This window comes from Schistocerca cancellata, chromosome 10 (genome assembly GCF_023864275.1).
Source record: "Schistocerca cancellata isolate TAMUIC-IGC-003103 chromosome 10, iqSchCanc2.1, whole genome shotgun sequence".
In the NCBI taxonomy this organism is placed as follows: Eukaryota; Metazoa; Arthropoda; class Insecta; order Orthoptera; family Acrididae; genus Schistocerca; species Schistocerca cancellata.
Window position 1 is genome coordinate 85,924,115 of NC_064635.1, and position 22,115 is coordinate 85,946,229.

General features: G+C 42.7%; 1 protein-coding gene across 1 annotated transcript in view; it reads right to left on the reverse strand.

Annotated features, from left to right (window-relative positions):
• Positions 1-3,780: 3,780 nt before the first annotated feature.
• Positions 3,781-22,115, reverse strand: part of LOC126106562 (serine/threonine-protein phosphatase 6 regulatory ankyrin repeat subunit B-like) — a 31,988-nt gene continuing 13,653 nt past the window's right edge. Inside the window, exon 2 of the mRNA XM_049912905.1 lies at positions 3,781-5,257. Coding sequence (XP_049768862.1) covers positions 4,230-5,228 — 999 coding nt within the window. The 5' untranslated portion in view covers positions 5,229-5,257 and the 3' untranslated portion in view covers positions 3,781-4,229. The remainder of the gene's footprint in view (positions 5,258-22,115) is intronic.

Sequence of the window (22,115 nt, forward strand, 5' to 3'; positions counted from 1 at the left end):
ACATATTTTCATTTCCATAAAGGTTGTACCATATATTAAGATGATTTGATCAGCGGTCGTAAACAAATGTACAGTTTTTTATTAGAATATTGTTTTATTCATCTGCAAGGTGTTCTAAAGACATATTAACGTCAAATCCGTAAAACTTATTCTCCTTGTGACCTTCTATTTGTTTCTTCACTTCCAGCAGAACCTCGTGAACATGTGTGGAAAGTCCGTCCTCTTTTCCCAAAAGTCTAATTCCTTTAGAAAATACAGCTTACATTGCTTTTTAAAAAATGCGGGAAACAGTCTGGTAATGTTGGTGATTACCCGTTTATTTGGTTTTGTTGAGAACTACTTAATTTCGAAATTAGGGCGTTTGTATTTTCTTCACCCTGTGCTACCTAATACATCTTTCAAAACTCGCCACATCTTAACAAGACTCTCCACAACAATCACACGACAGTGTGTAGCAATTTTTCGCTGTAGTCATGCTGAGTGAACTCGCAAAATGGTTTTGTTTCCTTGGCATTTTCTGAGGACGGAACGTCTGAGGATATTTTAAGAACTAGACTTTTACATCATGTCTTAGAAGCTTGAATAGAAGCTTAGCACAATTGTGTTACATCTGACAACAACAATTGACTTTAAGTTTGTGTAATCTTCTTTTAATCTAATAAAGACTGAATTATATTTACCGAAATTAACTGAAGCATTGTTGGCTGAATAAGAAACTACAGTACATTCTTTAGTGTTAAATGCTTTTCCAATAAAAGAGATTTTAGCTTGATGTTTTACACATTTTGTGGCTGTGCGCTCAGCAACCGTGTATGCAGTTATACAAAATGTAACAGTCAGCACACGGTTGCTGTGTATGTGCCGGTCTTAGCCGGCCACAGCAGTAAACTTGTGCCGCCAGTTGCAACCATGATTTTATCATTCTGTGATAACTTTCTGTCTTTTTCATTATGACCTGACATGGAACACGAACATGTCATTTGACGATAGCACTGTTGCTGGAATTTAAAAGTTATGTGATTTCATGCAACTCTTACCATTCCGATAAAGATAGTCTTAGAAGTATCAAAACCTGGTTAATGTGTTTTTTAAAAAAGTTGTGTGCAACCGATTGGCTGAAGATTTTAGTTTATTTGAAATGGCCTCTGCAGACTCGTGTATATCTTCATGGAACACAGAACTTCGTTGCGTTATACCTTGTGTTTGGAGAAGTGTGTCACAACAATTGGATAATATTTTTTATTGTTCATATTTGAAGTGTCTGAAGCTAATGAAAACGGAATTATTTGTTTTTATTCGGTTAGTAGCTTCTCTTTAGCCTAACGTTGAATCGCATCTTTCAGTAACGCCACACTTTCAGTTCGGCCGCATCTTGCTTTCGTTACGACAAAGGAGTCTGTGGAAACATGTGAGTATCGCTTATCACCACAATATTGAGAACTGTAAGAATGGTGGTGTTTCACACCATGATGAGTCAAAGATAATTATTACCGTGATTTTGTCGTCTTCTGCAGGAAATTGTTTTGGCAAGAATTTAAGAAGAGTCTGACTTCTCTCTTGTGTCATTATATTCGCTTTGTGCCTTTCTGATTGTGTTTATTCACATCCTTCACAACGACAGATTTAACGGTAAGTGAAGTACTGCTTATTCTGCACTTACACATACACTAATAATTACCAACTTTTTGTAACCATTCCTTGCAATTTTCGTCCTGTAACCATTCTTCATTGAACGAATTTAGATATTGTCTGTTCATTTCACTCCTAGCACTCAGGATTCTAAATTATGAAAACTAGTCTATTCGCGCGCAGTCCAACAATTGACAGTAAATTGATAACTAACAATGAACAAACCAAAAAAAGAAATAGACGTTGTCAGTTGACATGTTAACGCGATTTGTCAGTGTTCGTTTGATAATGTGCTAGTCGAATGCTACAGACGTAACAGAAATGTAGTGTTTGACTACAATAAGAGCTTAATATTCGAAAATTATTCAAAATGATTGATTTCAAGCTCTTCCTTTTGTAATAAGGGAGTTCTAACTCCCTCTCTCTTAGCCCAACTGACTATTCCCCTTCTCTCAAATCTCGCCTCCCAAGCCAAAACAACACTCACTTTTGGTAATGCAGCAACATGCCCTATAACCACAGACAAACTTGAAGGGAGTTACACGATATTATTTGCACTAAACAGAAGGACATGCAGACGAGCACCAAATGCTGCTAATGAGAGGGAACCATTATTGTATAATTTGTTTAGGGATTTTCTGTAGTTGGAGGACTATGATTGAGTGCCCGTTATATGTCCAAAGGAGTTACGTATACCAAGGACGTCGTCTTGAAAGTTTTGAAGACAGGAGTCATTAACAGTTCCAAGACAGCTGACAGGATAGTTTTATGGTATGGAGTGGGAAACTGTTAATTGTTCAAGAAGATGGAAAAACATGAGATGGTAGAGACACGTGGATTTTTTTTATTTAAACAGTTTATTAACACTTCATTTCGTTTACAAAGGTATTTTTCACACAAAAACTTTAAGTAAAAATAAAAAGCTATTCATACTACTATGAAACAAAAAGCAAGTACAAGTAATAAAACAAAGAGAAGCATATTTCTTAACAGAAAGTAATAATCGTCCCTCTTAAATAACTAGCTCTCGCAAGCGATTGGAAATACTTCTTATACAAATTAAATGAAAATTTAATAAGAATAAACAAAATATACCAATAAAATTGTGGGAACTGGAAGTATGTATCGTGGATAATATGATACTACACAGCGTTTATGGTTCTGAACTGAGAGTCTATGTACTGCTATGATTCCCACAATACATAATTCCATTCCTTCCTTGCAAAATGCTATTTTTAGCATGGACAGAGACAGAATATCGCAGTTGCTGGATGTGTCCAGTGGTGGTGAAAATGTGGAGAAGGGTGGAGAGCAGCAATAAAAGAAGTGTAAAAATGAATGGTGAGCAGCCATTTGAACAACACAAAGATACTGCTAGGTTCTATCTGTATTACACGAGAGGGGTTGCTTAGAAAATAGCAAGGCCTTGTGGGAAACTGCTTAACGTAGTGAACATGAACTGAATAGGGTTTTTGAAAATTTGGTAGATTCGTATGTGCAGTGAAAAGTTGAGTGTTGTTTGCTAACGGGACAATGAATCCATCTGAGTGAAAGAAAAGTCTCATTTTGTAGTCTAGGGGCGGATCATGTCTAGCTGATACTTTCTCTACAATTCACCGACCCAATGAGAAACCCACGAGCCACCGAGGGTGAAGTGGTCAAAGAGTCTGCGAAAATGTAGCATATTGACAGCCATTGTTCCATGACGTTTTGAGTGATGAACGAAGCCAGCTATCACAGGATATAAACTACCAGGGGTGGAGAGAGCAAAACAGCATAGCATTATGTGGATGTTTAATGAAGTCTTCGGTTGTGTCTCAAGTGAAGACGTAACTCATGACTGAATAACGGATGAGAAAGAATATATTCATTGGAACCAGTTGTAGTTCACGTTTTGTAACGTTGAACCCGTTATTAGGCCAAAGTTTTTAATTACATAATTGACTTAGGTGCTTTTACTTTATCTATGATAGGATATAGGGTCGTGGCAAAGCCACATTACCGGAACATGCCTTTATCGTCAGAGATATTAACACACTAGAATTTTCCGTACATGTAATAAAATTACAAATGTTGATCCACGTCTAGCTTATGAAAGGTAAAAACATAAATACATGTAAAGTCAATAAAAATTTCATTGTCCTGCCCTGTTCACCATGGATTTTAAATATGACCCATCAACACCTGTTATTCAGCATTTTTTCACATTTGTGTGTTTCTTTATATTTTTTTTACCTTGAGTACATTGATATAAGAGCGACGATTTTTTGTGGATGGACGTTTATAAATGCGTTCATTGCAATGAAGGGTTTTGTGTGTAGATCTTTTCGATAGCCAAGGAACATTCTTCTGAAAAGTGATAATCATGTCTAGCTTGGCATACATTTTATTTTTCAGCTGAAGCTTGTTTTTCAAAACCATGGTGCAACAGTGTGGGTTGTGCTATTGAAAATCGTATGACCTTGCCCTGTCAGCACTGGAGAATCAATTCATCTTTGCACTGACAGGGAGACTTACACTGGATGTTCTTAGACTATGGAAAACTGAATAGATCGTCTCTGTGGTCTCACAGTCATTATGTTATCCCTGTTAAAAGCATGTTAATTGTGGTCCATAGCGCAGATTCCAGCGTTTCCTTGTGCATACATCAACATCGTAATGAGGACTTCATCACGATTGGCAGTTGCCAAGTCCAAAGGTGTACTCTGCCACCTATCCCACAATGTAGCATCAGCTCCCATGCACAGGAGGTTCAAGACAGCCATATCTTTCCCATTTATTACTGCCAGATGCAGAGGCGTCCTCTGCCAACCATCCCTCGCATTAACATTGGCCCCAGATCGAACCAGCCAGGGGATGCTCTGCCCAGAGCCTTTCTTCGCTGCCAAGTGTAGAGGCGTTCGCTGCCAGTTGTCGACGACGCCGAGGTCGGCCCTCGCCGACAGCAGGCATTTCCCACACTCCACGTGGCCATTCTTGGCTGCCAGGTGGAGTGGAGTCCGCTGCCAGCTGTCGCGAGGGCTATGGTTGGCACGCATGTAGAGGAGGCACCTGACCGTCTGCTCGTGGCCCTGCTTGGCTGCCAGGTGCAATGCTGTCCTTCCCCAGCTGTCTGCAGCACCGGAGTCTGCCCCGCAGTGCAGGAGCCACCACACGGTGGGTTCGCGCCCGTCCTTCGCCGCCATGTGCAGAGCCGTCCTCCCCCAGTTGTCAGCGACCTCGGCGTCGGCCCCTGCCTTCAGCAGGCGCCTGACACACTTGTCATGGCCGTTCATGGCTGCCAGATGGAGAGGAGAGCGCTGCCACGAGTCGACCGCATTGACGGCTGCCCCAGCCCTGATCAGGAACCTGAGAGCACGCTCGTGGCCCTCCCTGGCCGCCAGGTGCAGTGGCGTCCTCCCCCAGTTGTTGCAGAGACTGGGATCTGCGCCAGCTCTCAGTAACAGCACGACGGCCTCCTCGTGGCCTCTCTCTGCAGCCTTGTGGAGTGCTGTCTGCCTCTGCTGGTCTTTGTGGTTAACATCAACCCCCGAATCCAGCAAGCCCTGCAGTTCTCTCACGTCCCCAGACGCTGCTGCCTTGTGGAGACTCAAACCCATGATGTTGTTGTAAGCTGTCAGACTCGTCCCTGAAGAAAACAGAATAAATACTGACATTGTAATTATGTGTAAAGAAACTGTACAGGGAGCTATAGAGAGTAAGTAAGATTGCGAGGAGTACTACTCTTTAGTATCCTATCAACAATGAAGTCATTAGAGATGGGGGAAAAGCTCAGATTAAGGAATGATCAAGAAGGAACCATACTTTTGCCTTAAGCGATTTAGGAAACCATGGAAAACGAAATTAGTATGGCTGGACGTGAATCATCTCCTCAAATACAATTCCAGTGTCGTAAAAAGTGAAAGCTGTAACGGAAGACAGAAATTGGAGCTGGAAAACGAAATCAGAATGGCTGGACGTGAATCGTCCATCAAATATGAGTCTAGTACCGAGTAAAAGCTGTGGCAGAAGGCAGAGTTTGGAAAGCATTGAACAAATAATCCAGAATGTAAGGTGCAAGTGCTATTCTGAGTTGAAGAGTGGGCACAAAAGACGAAATCATAATGGACCAAACTGAACTAGTCAAAATAGTGATGACTATAAAAAGAAGTTATCTGCAGTTACAAGGAAATAAATGGGAGCCAACAATTGAAAGCAAACTGAGAGAGGGTCATACCCTCATTGCTGATGTTGCTCAACCCATTAGGAGGCAAGAGAATGTTCTCATTAGGAGAAACAAAACTGACCTTCTGCTATTCAGAGCACTAAATGTTACATCCATTAATTGGTTAGGTAGGTTACTGAATATAAAAAGAGATGATTAGCTTGTAGTTAGATATTGTGGTAGAGCTGAAGTGTGGTGTTAGGAAGAACGGGAGTTCTGGTCAGGTCAGTACATGATTATCAGTACAAAAAAAATAGTGATAATGAAGGAGTATAACATTGAATGAGAAAACCAGAATGCAGATAAGCTAGTACAAACAGCATGGCGAACACATTGTCATAGTACTTACAAATACAAAACTAACACCCACCATAATAGTAAAAGTTTATATGCTTGATGAAAAAATTGAACCGTTGCATGACGAGATAAAACAAAATATTTAAACAGTTAAGGAAGATGAAAATGTAATTTTGGTAGAAGGAAGGAAAAATAGTACGGCAATGTTCATGGGAGGGGAGAATAGAATTGAAAGCCATGAAGTAGAACGCAATGTAAACATTGATAATACTTCCTTTAAGTATCATGGAAGAAGGTTCTGTACATGGAGGAGATCTGGAACCACCAGAAGGTTTGAAATAGGTTACATAATGATAACACAGAGATTTATTAGTCAGATTTTGAACTGCACACATGTGCCGGAACAATTGTTGACCAGAATTTATTGTTAATGAGCCGCAATTAGAACTGAACACATTACAGAAAGAAAGAAAATTCTGGAGATGGATACTGGAAAAATGAAGGAACCAGAGTATACTGACAGTTTCAGAAGTAGCATAAGGCAACGTTGGACCGAATGAGAGAAAGGAATACAATAGAAGACGAATGGATAACTCTGAGAGATCAAAAGGGAAGGCAACATCTAGTAGAAATTCCTGGATAACAACAGCAGGTATTGCATTTAACTGACGGAAAGAGACAGTATGGAAATGGCACAAATAAAGGAGGCAAAGTGAATACAGGTATCTAAAAAATTAAATTGACAGGAAGTGTCAAATGTAAATGCAATTATAGCTACAGGACAAATGCAAGGCTGTAGAAGCGTGCACAGCTAGGGGAAAGATAGATGGCGCCTAGAGCAAACTACAAGTCTTTTGTAGGAAAAAGAAGCAACTGAATGAATATGAAGAATTCAGATGGCAAGCCAGTACTAAGCACAGGAGAGAAAGTTGAAAGGTGGAAAAAATGTACAGAAGGTCTATACACTGGAGACAAGCTTGAGGAAAATGTTATAGAAAGAGGAGAGGAAATAGGTGAAGATGAGATGGGAGATATGACATTGCGACAAGAATTTGACAGAGCACTGAAAGACCTAAGTTAAAATCAGACCCCTGGAGTAAACGACATTCTCTCAGAATTATTGAGATTGTGCAAGATATACGAGATATTAATCCTGTATGGTTGTGATTCCTGAGGCTTAGTAAGTTGCACCTTTATCTACGATAATAATGTAGGCCAAAGCAATTGATTAAAATTTGTACTGGCACCAGGATTCAAACCTGGAACGCCTGCTTACTAAGCAGGTATGCTATTTACTATGCCACACTGGTACTTCATATACCACAGATGCATGTCTCCCTCAAGGATATAAATTCCCCTTCTAAACTCTCCAATACTGGAACAGCACTTTAGCAATTAGCGAATTGGGGTTAATCCTGCCAGTACCCCCTTTTCACTCATTTCTCAGGTGCTATTCCATTATTGGAGAGCATTAGCAGCACCGATGCTTATTTAGAAGGGGAACAGCAATGGGCTGAGGTGTGAGTTGAAATTTTTATCAGTGCGGGAGACGTACTGGGACAGTATGTGCGCAGGTGTGGTGTCTGTAGTGCCAATGTTGCATAACAATATCGCATCTACCCAGTAAACAAGAGACCTGGCATCGATTCCTGGTACAGGTACAAATTTTAATTCATTGCTTTGGCTTACATCATTATCATAAGTGAGACAGGTGAAATATCTCCATGTTTCAGACAGAATGTAATAATTGTAGTTCCAAAGAAGGCAGGTGCTCACCAGATTGCAAAATACTGACAGTTATTTACAGAAAGATGGAAAAACTTGTAGAATCCGCTCTTAGTGAAGATCAATTTTTATTCTGGGGAAATGCAAGAAACTACAGGGCAATACTGACTCAACGACGAAAAGATAGCCTGAAGAAAGGCAAGTTCACGTTTATTCCGTTACTAGATTTAGATAAAATTTTTTGATAAAACTGATTGAAATACAGTGTTTGAAATGATGAAGATAGCAATGATAAAATACAGGGAGTGAAAGGTTATCTATAACTTGCAGAGAAACTGCACTGCAATATCGTAAGAGCTGAAGTACGTGAAAAGGAAGCAGTTGTCAAGAAGGGAGCGATACAGGATTCGACCTATCCTGTATATATATATATATATATATATATATATATATATATATATATATATATATATGTGTGTGTGTGTGTGTGTGTGTGTGTGTGTGTGTTGAGCAAGAAATGAAGGAAACCAAGGAGAAAGTTAAGTAGCTAATAAAAGATCTGGGAGAAGTAATAAAAATTTTAAGGCTTATTGATGTTATTGAGAATCTGTAATCAGAGATGCCAAAGTACCTGCAACATCAGTTGAAGGGAATGGATACTTTGTTTGAAACATGTTCGAAGATGAAAATCACCCAAAAAAAGACAGAGGTAATGAAGAGTAATTAAAATTGAGGTAGGTGATACTGAGGAAATTGGGTTAAAAATAAGACAGTGAATGAAATAAACGAGTTTTGCTGTTTGGGTAACAAGACAACCGACAAAAGTCAAAGTATAGAGGACATAAACTACAGACTGGCAGTAGCGAGAAAAGAGTTTGTGGAAAAGAGAAATATTCTAGCATCTGAAGTACATTTGAGAACTCTAAAGTTCTTTCTGAAGGTATTTGTTTGGAATGTATCATTATCTCGAAGTGAAAAAAAAATGGGCTCTGAGTACTATAGGACTCAACATCTGAGGTCATCAGTCCCCTAGAACTTAGAACTATTTAAACCTAACTAACCTAAGGACATCACACACATCCATGTCCGAGGCAGGATTCGAACCTGCGACCGTAGCGGTCGCGCGGTTCCCGACTGAAGCGCCTAGAAACGCTCGGCCACAACGGCCGGCATCTCGAAGTGCAGTGTGGACGATAAGCATTCCAGACAAGGAAAGAATAGAAGCTTCGATAAGTGCCGAAGTGATAAGGAATACCACTCAATCGATGATAAGAAGATTGCAGCACTGCATTGATACCAATGGTCATCATTTCGAACACCTTCTGTAAATGGACGTTCATGCCACCTTTTTGACCCTCGCTGACCTTCAAAGACCTCACTGTTACACATCATTGGATTAGTCTCAATAGCCGCTATCAGAAAATAAGAACTAAACTATAGCATCCCACTTAAGAAAGTAAAGTTGACCTTCATATCTCTGACGCGCCCCCACCTAGCAATAAAAAACCAACATCATATTATGGCCCCCGTCGTCCCATGCAAAATTTGTCCCACCAACTTTGCAGCTACTATCATACTTTCGGTGTTGTTCTCGGTGGCAATAGTTAATGACTCACCCGGTATATTACAGTATGTTAATAATTTTTACTTTTGGACCATATAATTACAGCGAATGAAACAGTTTTTGCACCATATGCGTTACGCCTTTATACTTTGCAAGACGTCTGCAGTGGCCTGGAATGTGTACATATCATTATTTACACTATTTAGTTTACGTTTGGGACGTTGTATGTACAGGTTATCAACGGTTCTGGCAGTTTGCTTTTCTATGATCAGTATTTTAAGTTCTGCTTGCATGTTTCGAGGATGTTGTTCTAAACATTATGTTTTTATTTCCTTGCTTGCGCTGTTCTTCTCCTTATAATTACCATTCGAAATTTGTTTTCAGACTTCACAATACCAGGAACTGAACATTCGTTTTGATGTTAAGTTTCGGTTGGTCTTGCCAGCTGTCGAATGTTATTGACAACGATCGAATGTTACTGCCAGCTATTGAATGTGTTTTTATGCTGTTTATGGACGACGTGACCCACCAACCGCTCTGAGGGATCTACGCCGAATTGCCGTTGAGGATTGGGATAATCTGGACCAACAGTGCCTTGATGAACTTGTGGATAGTATGCCACGACGAATACAGACATGCAATAATGCAATAGGACGTACTTCTGGTTATTAGAGGTACCAATGTGTATAGCAGTCTGTACCACCACCTCAGAAGGTCTCGCTGTGTGGTGGTACAACATGCAATGTGTGGTTTCCATGAGTCAAAAGGACGGAAATGATGTTTATGTTGATCTCTATTCCAATTTTATGTACAGGTTCCGGAACTCTCGGAAATGGGGTGATGCAAAACCTTTTCTGATATATAACTTGTGTCTGAGGACAACAGGAGTACCAAAGTTAAAGGTATTACTTATTCGTTTAGGATTTCCACTATGTTCTATTTAATGCAATAATATGTCCTATATTTTAATCCTCTTGTACCTCATGCACCGCTATTCCCAAGTTACAAACATGGAAAGCAAAAGAGTTCATTGCAAACATCACACTCACATATCCAACTCTCTTCATCACTTTCATACTAATTTTCCTTGTATACTCGCGTATTTTACTATCATCTGTGGCGTTTTGATTTACGAGGTAATAGTCCTACCGAGATTGAATCTCATAATTTTATGCATATAAATGAAATTATTTAAATATATTTAAATGATACAATTAATTGTTTAAAACTGTGAGAAATAAAATAAAAAAAAGAAGAAATGAGCTAGCAGCATGAATCGCACACGAGCCAACGAATTTTCAGTTTGCGTGCTTGACCACTACCCCACAGCACCTATACGCCGAGTACTGTTAAAAAAAGTTCCACATACTTACTCATAAACACGTAGAGAGCACTTTAACTGTTCCTATGACCTACTCAAGTGAAATATTGTGGGAATTTGGAAGGTGCATCTATCTGTTTCCACTCATTGTCTAAGCCAAAACAGTGAGCCCCATCCCATTCCCGCCCCTTGTAAGATTTGTATTTGAATTAAGTCTATCTAAATCTTTTAACTCCCACATTCCGCTGCAAAGATCTATTGGAAAAGGACCTCTTTAGCAAATCTTCTACAGAGTCTGCACAACAGTTTATCCGCACATTCAAACAAAAATACTGGCCTGATGCTGTGAGCAACGTAGCACCCTAAGTGACGACACCAATGACGTCACATCGGAGCTTGCGCAGTGGGAAACAGACAGCTGCAACCCTTCTCTGGGTTCATCGTTGCGCAGCTGACCATTTCGGCACTCGTGACAGGTTTCTAGATATCGCGGAGGGATCGCTACAAACACGTTTTTGTCCGTTTTATTTGCATACCAGCACACATTCGAAGCGAAATGGCGTGGTTTTAGGGCGTTTTCCGGTTCGCATTCGAAGAGAAATCGCATAATTTTAGTGCGATATTTACAGTGTACTGTAGCACGTTAGCAAATGATCACCGTTCATCACACCCAGCGGCAATATGCGAGACGTATGAGGAAAATAATGAGGCTGTTTTTTTTTATCTACCAAAGTATTTAATTTTTTCGAACAACTACATTGTCCCCTTCAAAGTGATTCCTTTTGGCAGCTGTAAAGTCGTTGTTCCAAGTCTTGGCTGCGACGCTGACAGGCTTTATCTGGGAGAGCCATTACACGTCAGTCACATTCTTTGAATGTTTCCCAGACTCCCAAAATGACGTCCTCTGAAGACATTTTCCAATTTCGGGGAAACAAAAAAGTCAAAAGGACTCAGGTTAAGTGAATGGGAGGCGAGAGGGGCTGTGAGACAATAGGAATGCCTTTCGAGGTCGAAAATTACCGGATGGAAGTGGTCGTGTGGCATGGGGCGTTGTCGTGATGCAACATCCACCTCTCTGTAATGTCTGGTCCCAATCGATTCACACTTTTCTCGAGCGTTTCCAGGTCATCTTTGTAAAACACTTGGTTGACAGTTTGTCCTGGATGAACAAATGCTTTATGCATGATAAGCCTACTACCAGAAAAGCAATCTTGCTACTTGAGCGAGGCTCATCTTCAACGTGTTCCCCGCCTTCCAAAAATGATTGCATAACTGTTGTGTCTGGCGCCACTGACTCAGCGTAATCTTGCGGCCGCATCTATAAGGTAGTGTTCTCAGAAGGTCTTTTCTTGCCGATATATATACAGGGTGGTCCATTGATCGTGACCAGGCCAAATATCTCACGATATCAGCGCCAAACGAAAAACCTACAAAGAACGAAACTTGTCTAGCTTGAAGGGAGAAACCAGATGGCGCTATGGCTGGTCCGCTAGATGGCGCTGCCATAGGTCAAACGGATATCAACTGCGTTTTTTTTAAAAAAGGAACCCCCATTTTTTATTACCTATTTATGTAGTACGTGAAGAAATATAAAAGTTATAGTTGGACCACTTTTTCGGCTTGTGATAGATGGCGCTGTAATAGTCAGAAACATATGGCTCACAATTTTAGACGAACAGTTGGTAACAGGTACGTTTTTTAAGTTAAAATACAGAACGTGGGTACGTTTAAACATTTTATTTCGGTTGTTCCAATGTGTAACGTGTACCTTTGTGAACTTATCATTTCTGAGAACGCATGCTATTACAACGTGGTTACCTGTAAATACCACATTAATGCAATAGATGCTCAAAATGATGTCCGTCAACCTCAATGCATTTGGCAATACGTGTAACGACATTCCTCTCAACAGCGAGTAGCTCGCCTTCCGTAATGTTCGCACATGCATTGACAATGCGCTGACGCATGTTGTCAGGTGTTGTCGGTGGATCACGATAGCAAATATCCTTCAACTTTCCCCACAGAAAGAAATCCGGGGACGTCAGATCCGGTGAACGTGCGGGCCATGGTATGGTGCTTGGACGACCAATTCACCTGTCATGGAATATGCTATTCAATATCGCTTCAACCACACGCGAGTTATGTGCCGGACATCCATCATCGCCATTCTGTCATACAGTGAAACATCTCGTAGTAACATCGGTAGAACATTACGTAGGAAATCAGGATACATTGCACCACTTAGATTGCCATCGATAAAATGGGGGCCAATTATCCTTCCTCTCATATTGCCGCACCATACAGTAACCCACCAAGGTCGCTGATGTTCCATCAGCGAGATGAAATGACAGCAGCTGAGTGCTCCACCTAATGGGATGCCATGGGTCTGATGATGGTCATGTGATATGACCGAAAACGGTCACTTATGTTGTGGTGTCACCGCCAGACACCACACTTGCTAGGAGGTAGCCTTTAAATCGGCCGCGGTCCGTTAGTATACGTCGGACCCGCGTGTCGCCACTATCAGTGATTGCAGACCGAGCGCCGCCACACGGCAGATCTAGAGAGACTTCCTAGCACTCGCCCCAGTTGTACAGCCGACTTCGCTAGCGATGGTTCACTGACAAATTACGCTCTCATTTGCCGAGACGATAGTTAGCATAGCCTTCAGCTACGTCATTTGCTACGACCTAGCAAGGCGCCATTACCAGTTACTATTGATGCTGTAAAACATGTACCGTCAAGAGCGATGTTCACCAATTATGGATTAAAGTTAAGTATTCCAGAAGATACGTACGTTTTTTGCTAGTCTCAATTCCTTGTCCTGTTCCAGACCTCACGCCAGCCTGCGTGAGTTTAAACGCGTGCCTTTCGGCTTCCTCATAGTGGGTTGGCTGTCTTGCCAATTCACAACATATGTTCTTGTCTGAATTTTGAAAAGAATTTTTTTTAAATATTTCATTGAGACTGAGAGACTTGAAAACGGAGTTTGGAAAGAGACATTAATGCGACAACTGTCATGGAATCAACGTACCAGCTCACGCATCCAAGTCGCGGACCGGCAGTCTATACAAGGAAACTGGAAAGAAAATTGGCGGTGTGCTGGGTGACAGTCAGTTCGCGTGATAAAGAGCATCGCTACTTCGTTCACGTACGAGCAGTACAAGCCCGGACCAAAGCGTCACTTGCTGGCAATGTGTTTGCATCATTCCAGCCCATGGCAGACAGGCGCCTACAGTAGACGTCGCCTAAGCAGCCTCGGACCATACCACAACGGCTACGGATATCAACTTCCGGCGCGCGAGGTCAGCGAGGCAACGACCGTGCAAAGCTAGTCCACATCTACATCTACATTTATTCTGCAGAAGCCACGATATGGTGGATTGGGAACAGTAGCTTGTACCACTGCCAGTCATTTCTTTCACAGTGCCACTCGCAAATGGAACGACAGAAAATCAAGAGCTAATTTCTCATACCTCTTATAGCGGTCCCCGCGCGAAATGTATCAGGCGGTTATAATCAAAGTGCATCTAGTCACAGGGGTACACTGTGGGCTGTAATTATCGTATAGCACCGAAAAATTGAACATATTCTGATGGATAAATGCGGAACCGATTTACTCTGAAAAAAAGACCTTATTCTGGCCACCAGGTACAAATACGGCGTTATGAATGCAAGGAAGATGTATAGAAATGTTTCCATATGTAATGGATTAGGAACGGAACGTAGGCAGAGCAGGTCAGATTTTATGTTGGCAAGTGCCTCTACCAGTGGGCATTTATTCTATAGTACGCTGAACGTAATCTGACTATTTCCAGCCATGGCATGTGATAATTCTTGTTTTTATGTCAGTTTTATATACAACAAGAGCCGCCGGGCTTCAGCTAATCTAATTTACCACCATGTGATGTAACACGTGAGTACAGTTACCTCACAAACGTTTTTCTCTTAAGAACATTTTGTTATGTTTGTAAAAATAATTTTTGTAACCGGTTGTATACAATTTTAGGGCCCACTCCTACTGAAGAAGATATTTTTAGAAATATCGAAACTTAGGTCAAGGGCTGATAAACCTTTCTTTTGCAACTGGTTGCCTGATTTTTTTCAACCTCTTTAAGTGGGAAAGGCATAATGCTGACTTTGGTATTAACTGTCGCTTACACAGTTTGTTCAGTACGAACACCAGAGAAGTCGACGGGATGCTGCAAGCGCCAATTTGCAACTGGTGGCCAGAAATGGAACTAATTTTTCTTCCAGCATAAATCGATCCCGCATTAACGCATTAGCATATCATTCTTTTACCCAAGACTCTTCGAGCCAGTCACATATCTAAGAAAGTATTATTTGTTGACAGTCTGTAGTGGCGCGATGTGTAGAACGCTCTCCGGAAAATCTAGGAATATGGAATCTGCGTGTTGCCCTTCATACTCGGTTCGCAGGACATAGTGCGAGAAATGGGCACTCTTGAGCTTTGGACGAGTGGTGACTTCCAACTCAGTACTAGTTTGTGGGCGCTAGGTTTTTGTATTAGGTAAATGTATTATATTCGACCGTAGAAAATGCTCAGGAATTCACAAGGAAACCAATGTTGAGGTATTGGTCTGTAATTTTGCAGGCCTTGATTTACACTTCCTGTATACACTGAAGCGGAAAATAAACTGTTGTAAGCATACGCATTCAAATACAGAGATATGTGAACAGGTAGAATACGGCGTTGCGGACGGCAACACCTGCGTAAGACAAAAAGTGTCTGGCGCAGTTGTTAGATCGGTTACTGCTGTTTCAATAGCAGGTTATCAAGATTTAAGTGAGTTTGAACGTGGTGTTATAGACGGCGCAAGAGCTATGGGACCCAGCATCTCCGAGATAGCGATGAAGTGGGGATATTCCCGTACGATCATATCACGAGCGTGCCGTCAATGTCACGGCCCCGCAAAAACATCAGTTCTCCGACATCGCTGCGGCCGGAAGCAGAGATTGCAAGAATGGGACCAACGACGACTTGAAGAGACAGACAGAACGGCGACCCTTCCGCAAATTGCTGCAGATTTCAATGCTGGTCCTAGTGTTAGCGTGCGGACCATTCTACGACACATCATCGATAAGCGCTTCCGGAGCTGAAGGTCCGCTCGTGTACCTTATGAGACAAAGCTTTACACCTCGCCTGTGCCCGTCAACGCCGACATTGGACTGTTGATGACTGGAAACATGTTGCGAAGTCGCACGAGTCTCGTTTCAAATTACACTCCTGGAAATTGAAATAAGAACACCGTGAATTCATTGTCCCAGGAAGGGGAAACTTTATTGACACATTCCTGGGGTCAGATACATCACATGATCACACTGACAGAACCACAGGCACATAGACACAGGCAACAGAGCATGCACAATGTCGGCACTAGTACAGTGTATATCCACCTTTCGCAGCAATGCAGGCTGCTATTCTCCCATGGAGACGATCGTAGAGATGCTGGATGTAGTCCTGTGGAACGGCTTGCCATGCCATTTCCACCTGGCGCCTCAGTTGGACCAGCGTTCGTGCTGGACGTGCAGACCGCGTGAGACGACGCTTCATCCAGTCCCAAACATGCTCAATGGGGGACAGATCCGGAGATCTTGCTGGACAGGGTAGTTGACTTACACCTTCTAGAGCACGTTGGGTAGCACGGGATACATGCGGACGTGCATTGTCCTGTTGGAACAGCAAGTTCCCTTGCCGGTCTAGGAATGGTAGAACGATGGGTTCGATGACGGTTTGGATGTACCGTGCACTATTCAGTGTCCCCTCGACGATCACCAGTGGTGTACGGCCAGTGTAGGAGATCGCTCCCCACACCATGATGCCGGGTGTTGGCCCTGTGTGCCTCGGTCGTATGCAGTCCTGATTGTGGCGCTCACCTGCACGGCGCCAAACACGCATACGACCATCATTGGCACCAAGGCAGAAGCGACTCTCTTCGCTGAAGACGACACGTCTCCATTCGTCCCTCCATTCACGCCTGTCGCGACACCACTGGAGGCGGGCTGCACGATGTTGGGGCGTGAGCGGAAGACGGCCTAACGGTGTGCGGGACCGTAGCCCAGCTTCATGGAGACGGTTGCGAATGGTCCTCGCCGATACCCCAGGAGCAACAGTGTCCCTAATTTGCTGGGAAGTGGCGGTGCGGTCCCCTACGGCACTGCGTAGGATCCTACGGTCTTGGCGTGCATCCGTGCGTCGCTGCGGTCCGGTCCCAGGTCGACGGGCACGTGCACCTTCCGCCGACCACTGGCGACAACATCGATGTACTGTGGAGACCTCACGCCCCACGTGTTGAGCAATTCGGCGGTACGTCCACCCGGCCTCCCGCATGCCCACTATATGCCCTCGCTCAAAGTCCGTCAACTGCACATACGGTTCACGTCCACGCTGTCGCGGCATGCTACCAGTGTTAAAGACTGTGATGGAGCTCCGTATGCCACGGCAAACTGGCTGACACTGACGGCGGCGGTGCACAAATGCTGCGCAGCTAGCGCCATTCGACGGCCAACACCGCGGTTCCTGGTGTGTCCGCTGTGCCGTGCGTGTGATCATTGCTTGTACAGCCCTCTCGCAGTGTCCGGAGCAAGTATGGTGGGTCTGACACACCGGTGTCAATGTGTTCTTTTTTCCATTTCCAGGAGTGTATTTCCGGCTTATTCAGCCATCATATTAGGCTCCAGGAAGCTATTCCAAGGGCAGAGGAGATGCAAGAAGCGTAGAGATGACGCAATGTGGGATGAGGTACCGGTGACAGATGTTAGATTCGGTACCATTCCCGTGAGAAAGACCGCCTGCATGATGCTGCTGCTCTGTGATTGGCTGCTGTGTTCGGCGGTAGGGCGCCAAAACGTTAAACTTTAGTTGCTATTATTAATTAAACCTGTCATCCAAATTACTTCATTTTTGTAAATAAACATCTCTCGACAGTCAGCTATCAGTCAGTCATTTCAAAATTATTAAAATCAAAGTATTACTAAAACAAAAGACTGACGATATTACTCCCGATGCACTTCGGTGGCGTTCGGGTCACGCCTTGCTGGCTTGGCGCGCGAAGTGTCTCGGGCGGTCCGGCTCTCCAGTTCTGACCGTTCCAGTAGATAGACATGTTGTCTGTTATAGCAGTATTTGTTTCATGCAGTTTTATTTACTACAGTTCCGACCGTCGCTAGGTACAGACATGTTGTCTGTAATAGTAGTATTTGATTCATGTAATTTTATTCTCCAGTTCTGACGGTTCCAGTAGACAGACGTGTTGTCTGTGGCAGGATGTATTTCATGTTATTTTAGCCAGATATAATGACTGTGGAAAGATATGTTCAATACGTTGTGATCAAGAATATTTTCTTGTGTCTATATCAATAAAAACGCGAGTGGCATCCCAAATGAGTTATAGTTTATTCGTAGCAGCAGCTCCTTGCGAAGTTAATATCAGCCTCAAGAAAAAGAATCCACGACCTGCGTGCTGTTTTCTGCGCTGGGGACCTCATCATCATGAAGACAGCAGGGTAGTGATGTGTACAAGAACTTATGTATTCCACACAGGGCAGTGGAAACAACTAGGCACATCGTGTACTGCATGCACAGTACAGATGTGCTCAGTGACACGTCATCTGCAGTAATGCAGAGGGGGTAGAGAAGGATGAAAGTATTAACAGTATCTCACTTTTATTCCTTTTTCTTGCCGTATTGTGTCTAACTTTAACGTAAGATTTCACACTGCAGCACCAAAGAAACTTCTATAGGCATGTGTATTCAAATACAGAGATATGTAAACAGGCAGAATACGGCGCCACAGTCGGCAACGCCTACATAAGGCAACAAGGGTCTGGCGTAGTTGTTAGATCGGTTACTGCTGCTACCATGGTAGGTTATCAAGATTTAAGTGAGTTTGAACGTGGTGTTGGTCGGCGCACAAGAGATGGCAAACAGTACCTCCGAGGTAGCGATGAAGTGTTGATTTGACGTGTGTACCGGAATACCAGGAATCTCCGACATCGCTGCGGCCGGCAAGAGGTCCTGCAAGAACGGGATCAACGATGACTGAAGAGAATCGTTCAACATGACAGAAGTGCAAACCTTCCGCAGATGGCAGCAGGTTACAATGCTGGGCCATCAACTAGTGTCAGCGTGCGAACCATTCAACAAAACATCATCGATATGCGCTTTCGGAGCCGAAGGCCCACTCGTGTACGCTTGATGACTGCACGACACAAAGCTTTACGCCTGGCCTGGGCCCGTCGTCGCCGGCATTGGACTGTTGATGACTGGTAACATGTTGCCTGGTCGGACGAGTCCCGTTTCAAATTGTACCGATGGTCGTGTGCGGGTATGCACACAACCTCGTGAGTCCATGGACCTTGCATCTCAGCAGGGGGCTGTTCAACCTGGTGGAGGCTCTGTAACGGTGTGGAGCGTGTGCAGTTGGGGTGATATGGGACCTATGATACGTCTAGGTTAGGCTTGGCCACTGTTTCTATGTTTCGACACAGTGTATCGATACGTGGAACTGTTTCAGTGTATCGGAACGGCTGTGGTTCAATCTTTCGAAACAGTGGTGTTTCATTACGCCCGCGTCTCGGATAACCGGACCAGATTCGATCTCGAGCCAGACACAGAAACTATATCGTTGTTTCAGAATAATGCTGTTTCAGTCCACCTGTGCTTGGAACGGACTAATTGTATCGAAACAGTTATGTTTCATTCCGCTCTGTGTCGGACGAGATTCGGGCTCGGCACAGGTACTGAAACTCAACATACCACTTCATGAAAGACAGCAATAGCATGAAGCTTAAGGTATCCGAAAATAAAGCTTCGTTTCTAGCTGACTGTTCTATTCCGAAATGGCGTAACATCTCCTTTACAAACACTAACCAAACAATAAAACAACGCATACTATTCACATTCAAAATAATAAATATGTGAAAATCATTCAGTTAAATTACACCTTTTTATAACATACGCTTCTCTGTTCATGTACAGTAATCATATTAAGAAACGCAAGTAAGCCTACAACATTGTGAATAAAAAAAAGGCGTAGAGTGACAGTTATTAGACATATATACAAATTTGATGTAGGTATAATTGCAAGCAATCTGTTTGACATATCACTGATAGTGTAATGGTGAACGGGAAGGGCTGGAAAGCATAGTGAATTTATAGTAACGGTTCGAAACACCTTGAAAGACAAAATTTTTTTCTGTTATATTTTCTTATTTATTCGAATTATTTGTGAGTCCATAGTCACTGTGGTTATTATCCACAATGATTCCCTTAGTGTGCATGGAAATTAGCAGGATGGGTATATTACCCATACTAACGGAATGTGGGAATCCCAGTAGCATATCCGTTGTTTCTGCAGTTTGCTACCACCTCCAGATCCGTTCGTGGTGATTCTTTCGTCTTCAGCTAGGGCTGTCCTCAGCCAATTGAAAAGTATGAAAGTCACACGACACAAAAGTAACGCATTTGCTGCAGGAAATACGAAACTGCCAAGACGCCTAAGTGATAGTTTCATAATTTCTGCGATATGATTAGCGCTCTCGCACCTCATTTGTGTTTATATGGACATACTTACACAGTAGACATTCAAGATAATAAAATGTGTATGTTTATTGGATTACAAAACACAAACTGTTTCACTGTTTCGAAACAGCGTATCGAAACATTACATTGTACTGTTTCATTTGTTTCGAAACAAATACGTGTTTCAGTTTGCCCATCTCTAGTCTAGATACGAATCTGACAGCTGACACGCGGGTAAGCATCCTGACCGATCATCTGCATCCATTTATGTCCATTTTGCATTCAGATGGACTTCGGCAATTCCAGCAGGACAATGCGACATCCCACATGTCCGTAATTGCAACAGAGTGGCTCCAGGAACACTCGTCTGAGTTTAAACGCTCCCACTGGCCACCAAACGTTATTGAGCATACCTGGGATGCCTTGCAATGTGCTGTTCAGAGGAGATCTCCACCCCTTCGTATTTATGGGCAACCCTGCAGGATTCATGGTGTCAGTTCCCTCCAGCACTACTTCAGACATTAGTCGAGTCGATGCCACGTCGTGGTACGGCACTTCTGCGTTCTGGCGGGAGCCCTACATGCCATTAGACAGGTGTACCAGTTTCTTTGGCTCTTCAGTGTATTTCTTAATGAGTAGATTACAAAAGCATTTTAAATTTTTAAATTCGATCAGTAATTACCAGCGGAAAAATGCACCTGTTGGCGCACAAAGATCGCAAATATACTCCTTTTTAGAAGACTCTCGGACCGGATTTTACGTACAAAAAAATTTGGCATGTGCTTCAGTACTACAGCACGGGGTTCCCAGAATCCTTCTGATGATGACGCAGACAGTTAACAGCATATTTCCCCGTGTTAAATCACTTTATAAACTACGTTTTCACGCCACATCTGATTTAAGGTGTGTGTTTTACACGTACAAGTAGCGTAACATCGAACCTCTGTATCGCGGTAGTGGATAAAGATATCAAGAAAATTTTCAGTGTTTTTCTAGATCGGCATCTTAGGAATATGTACGAAAAATTACACCCATTTGGTGTGTGTAGCCGTCTTGGAATCTCCTACTCGGTTTTGGTACCTAAAAGCTATGTTTTTCAGATGTTTCTCGATTACAGATAAGGATTTTTGAAAACGGGAAGACGGTACTCGTAGATTAATTTCTAGAGAATCTAATGTTACCATTTGAGCAATGTACTGAGGTTATTTGTTATTTACATTTGGAGTAACATCGGATTTTAGGTACGTATTTTTCGTGTACATGTAAGGTTACTTTTATCGTCTGTATCTCGGAAACGGATAAAAATATCAATAAATTTCTCCAGGTTTCTCGAGATTTGGATCTTGGGGACATATTGCAAAAATTGCAGCCATTTGGTGTGCGTAGCCATCTGGGAAATTGTGGCTCGGTTTTCTGTATGAAGAAATGGTGCCTCCATAAGCCCCTTAAGGCCCACTGTAGACCTAAGCAAATGCAAAAAGAACTAACTCCAGATGCAAAAGTAATGAATCGATTTTCTCTGTTTGCCTAAGCAGGAGGAAGTGTGTAGTATTCATAGTTTGAAGCAGGATTGTAGGATAGTGGCACTAAGAAGATTCTACTGTTAGGCATACAAATGGCCCAAGTGCTATCCACAACACTTGGCTCTACCTTTTTGTCACCAATAGAATCCGAGGTATCAGGGCCAGAAGAATCCAGTTTTTATGCGCGGCGTTTTCTAACATATTAGGTAGTATGAAAAGTAGTGAAAATTGAATTTTTGTGTCCTTGGAAGCCCTTATAAAGGCAACCTGCGAATGGGTTCGTGAACCATGAGCCTGGTTAGCCATTT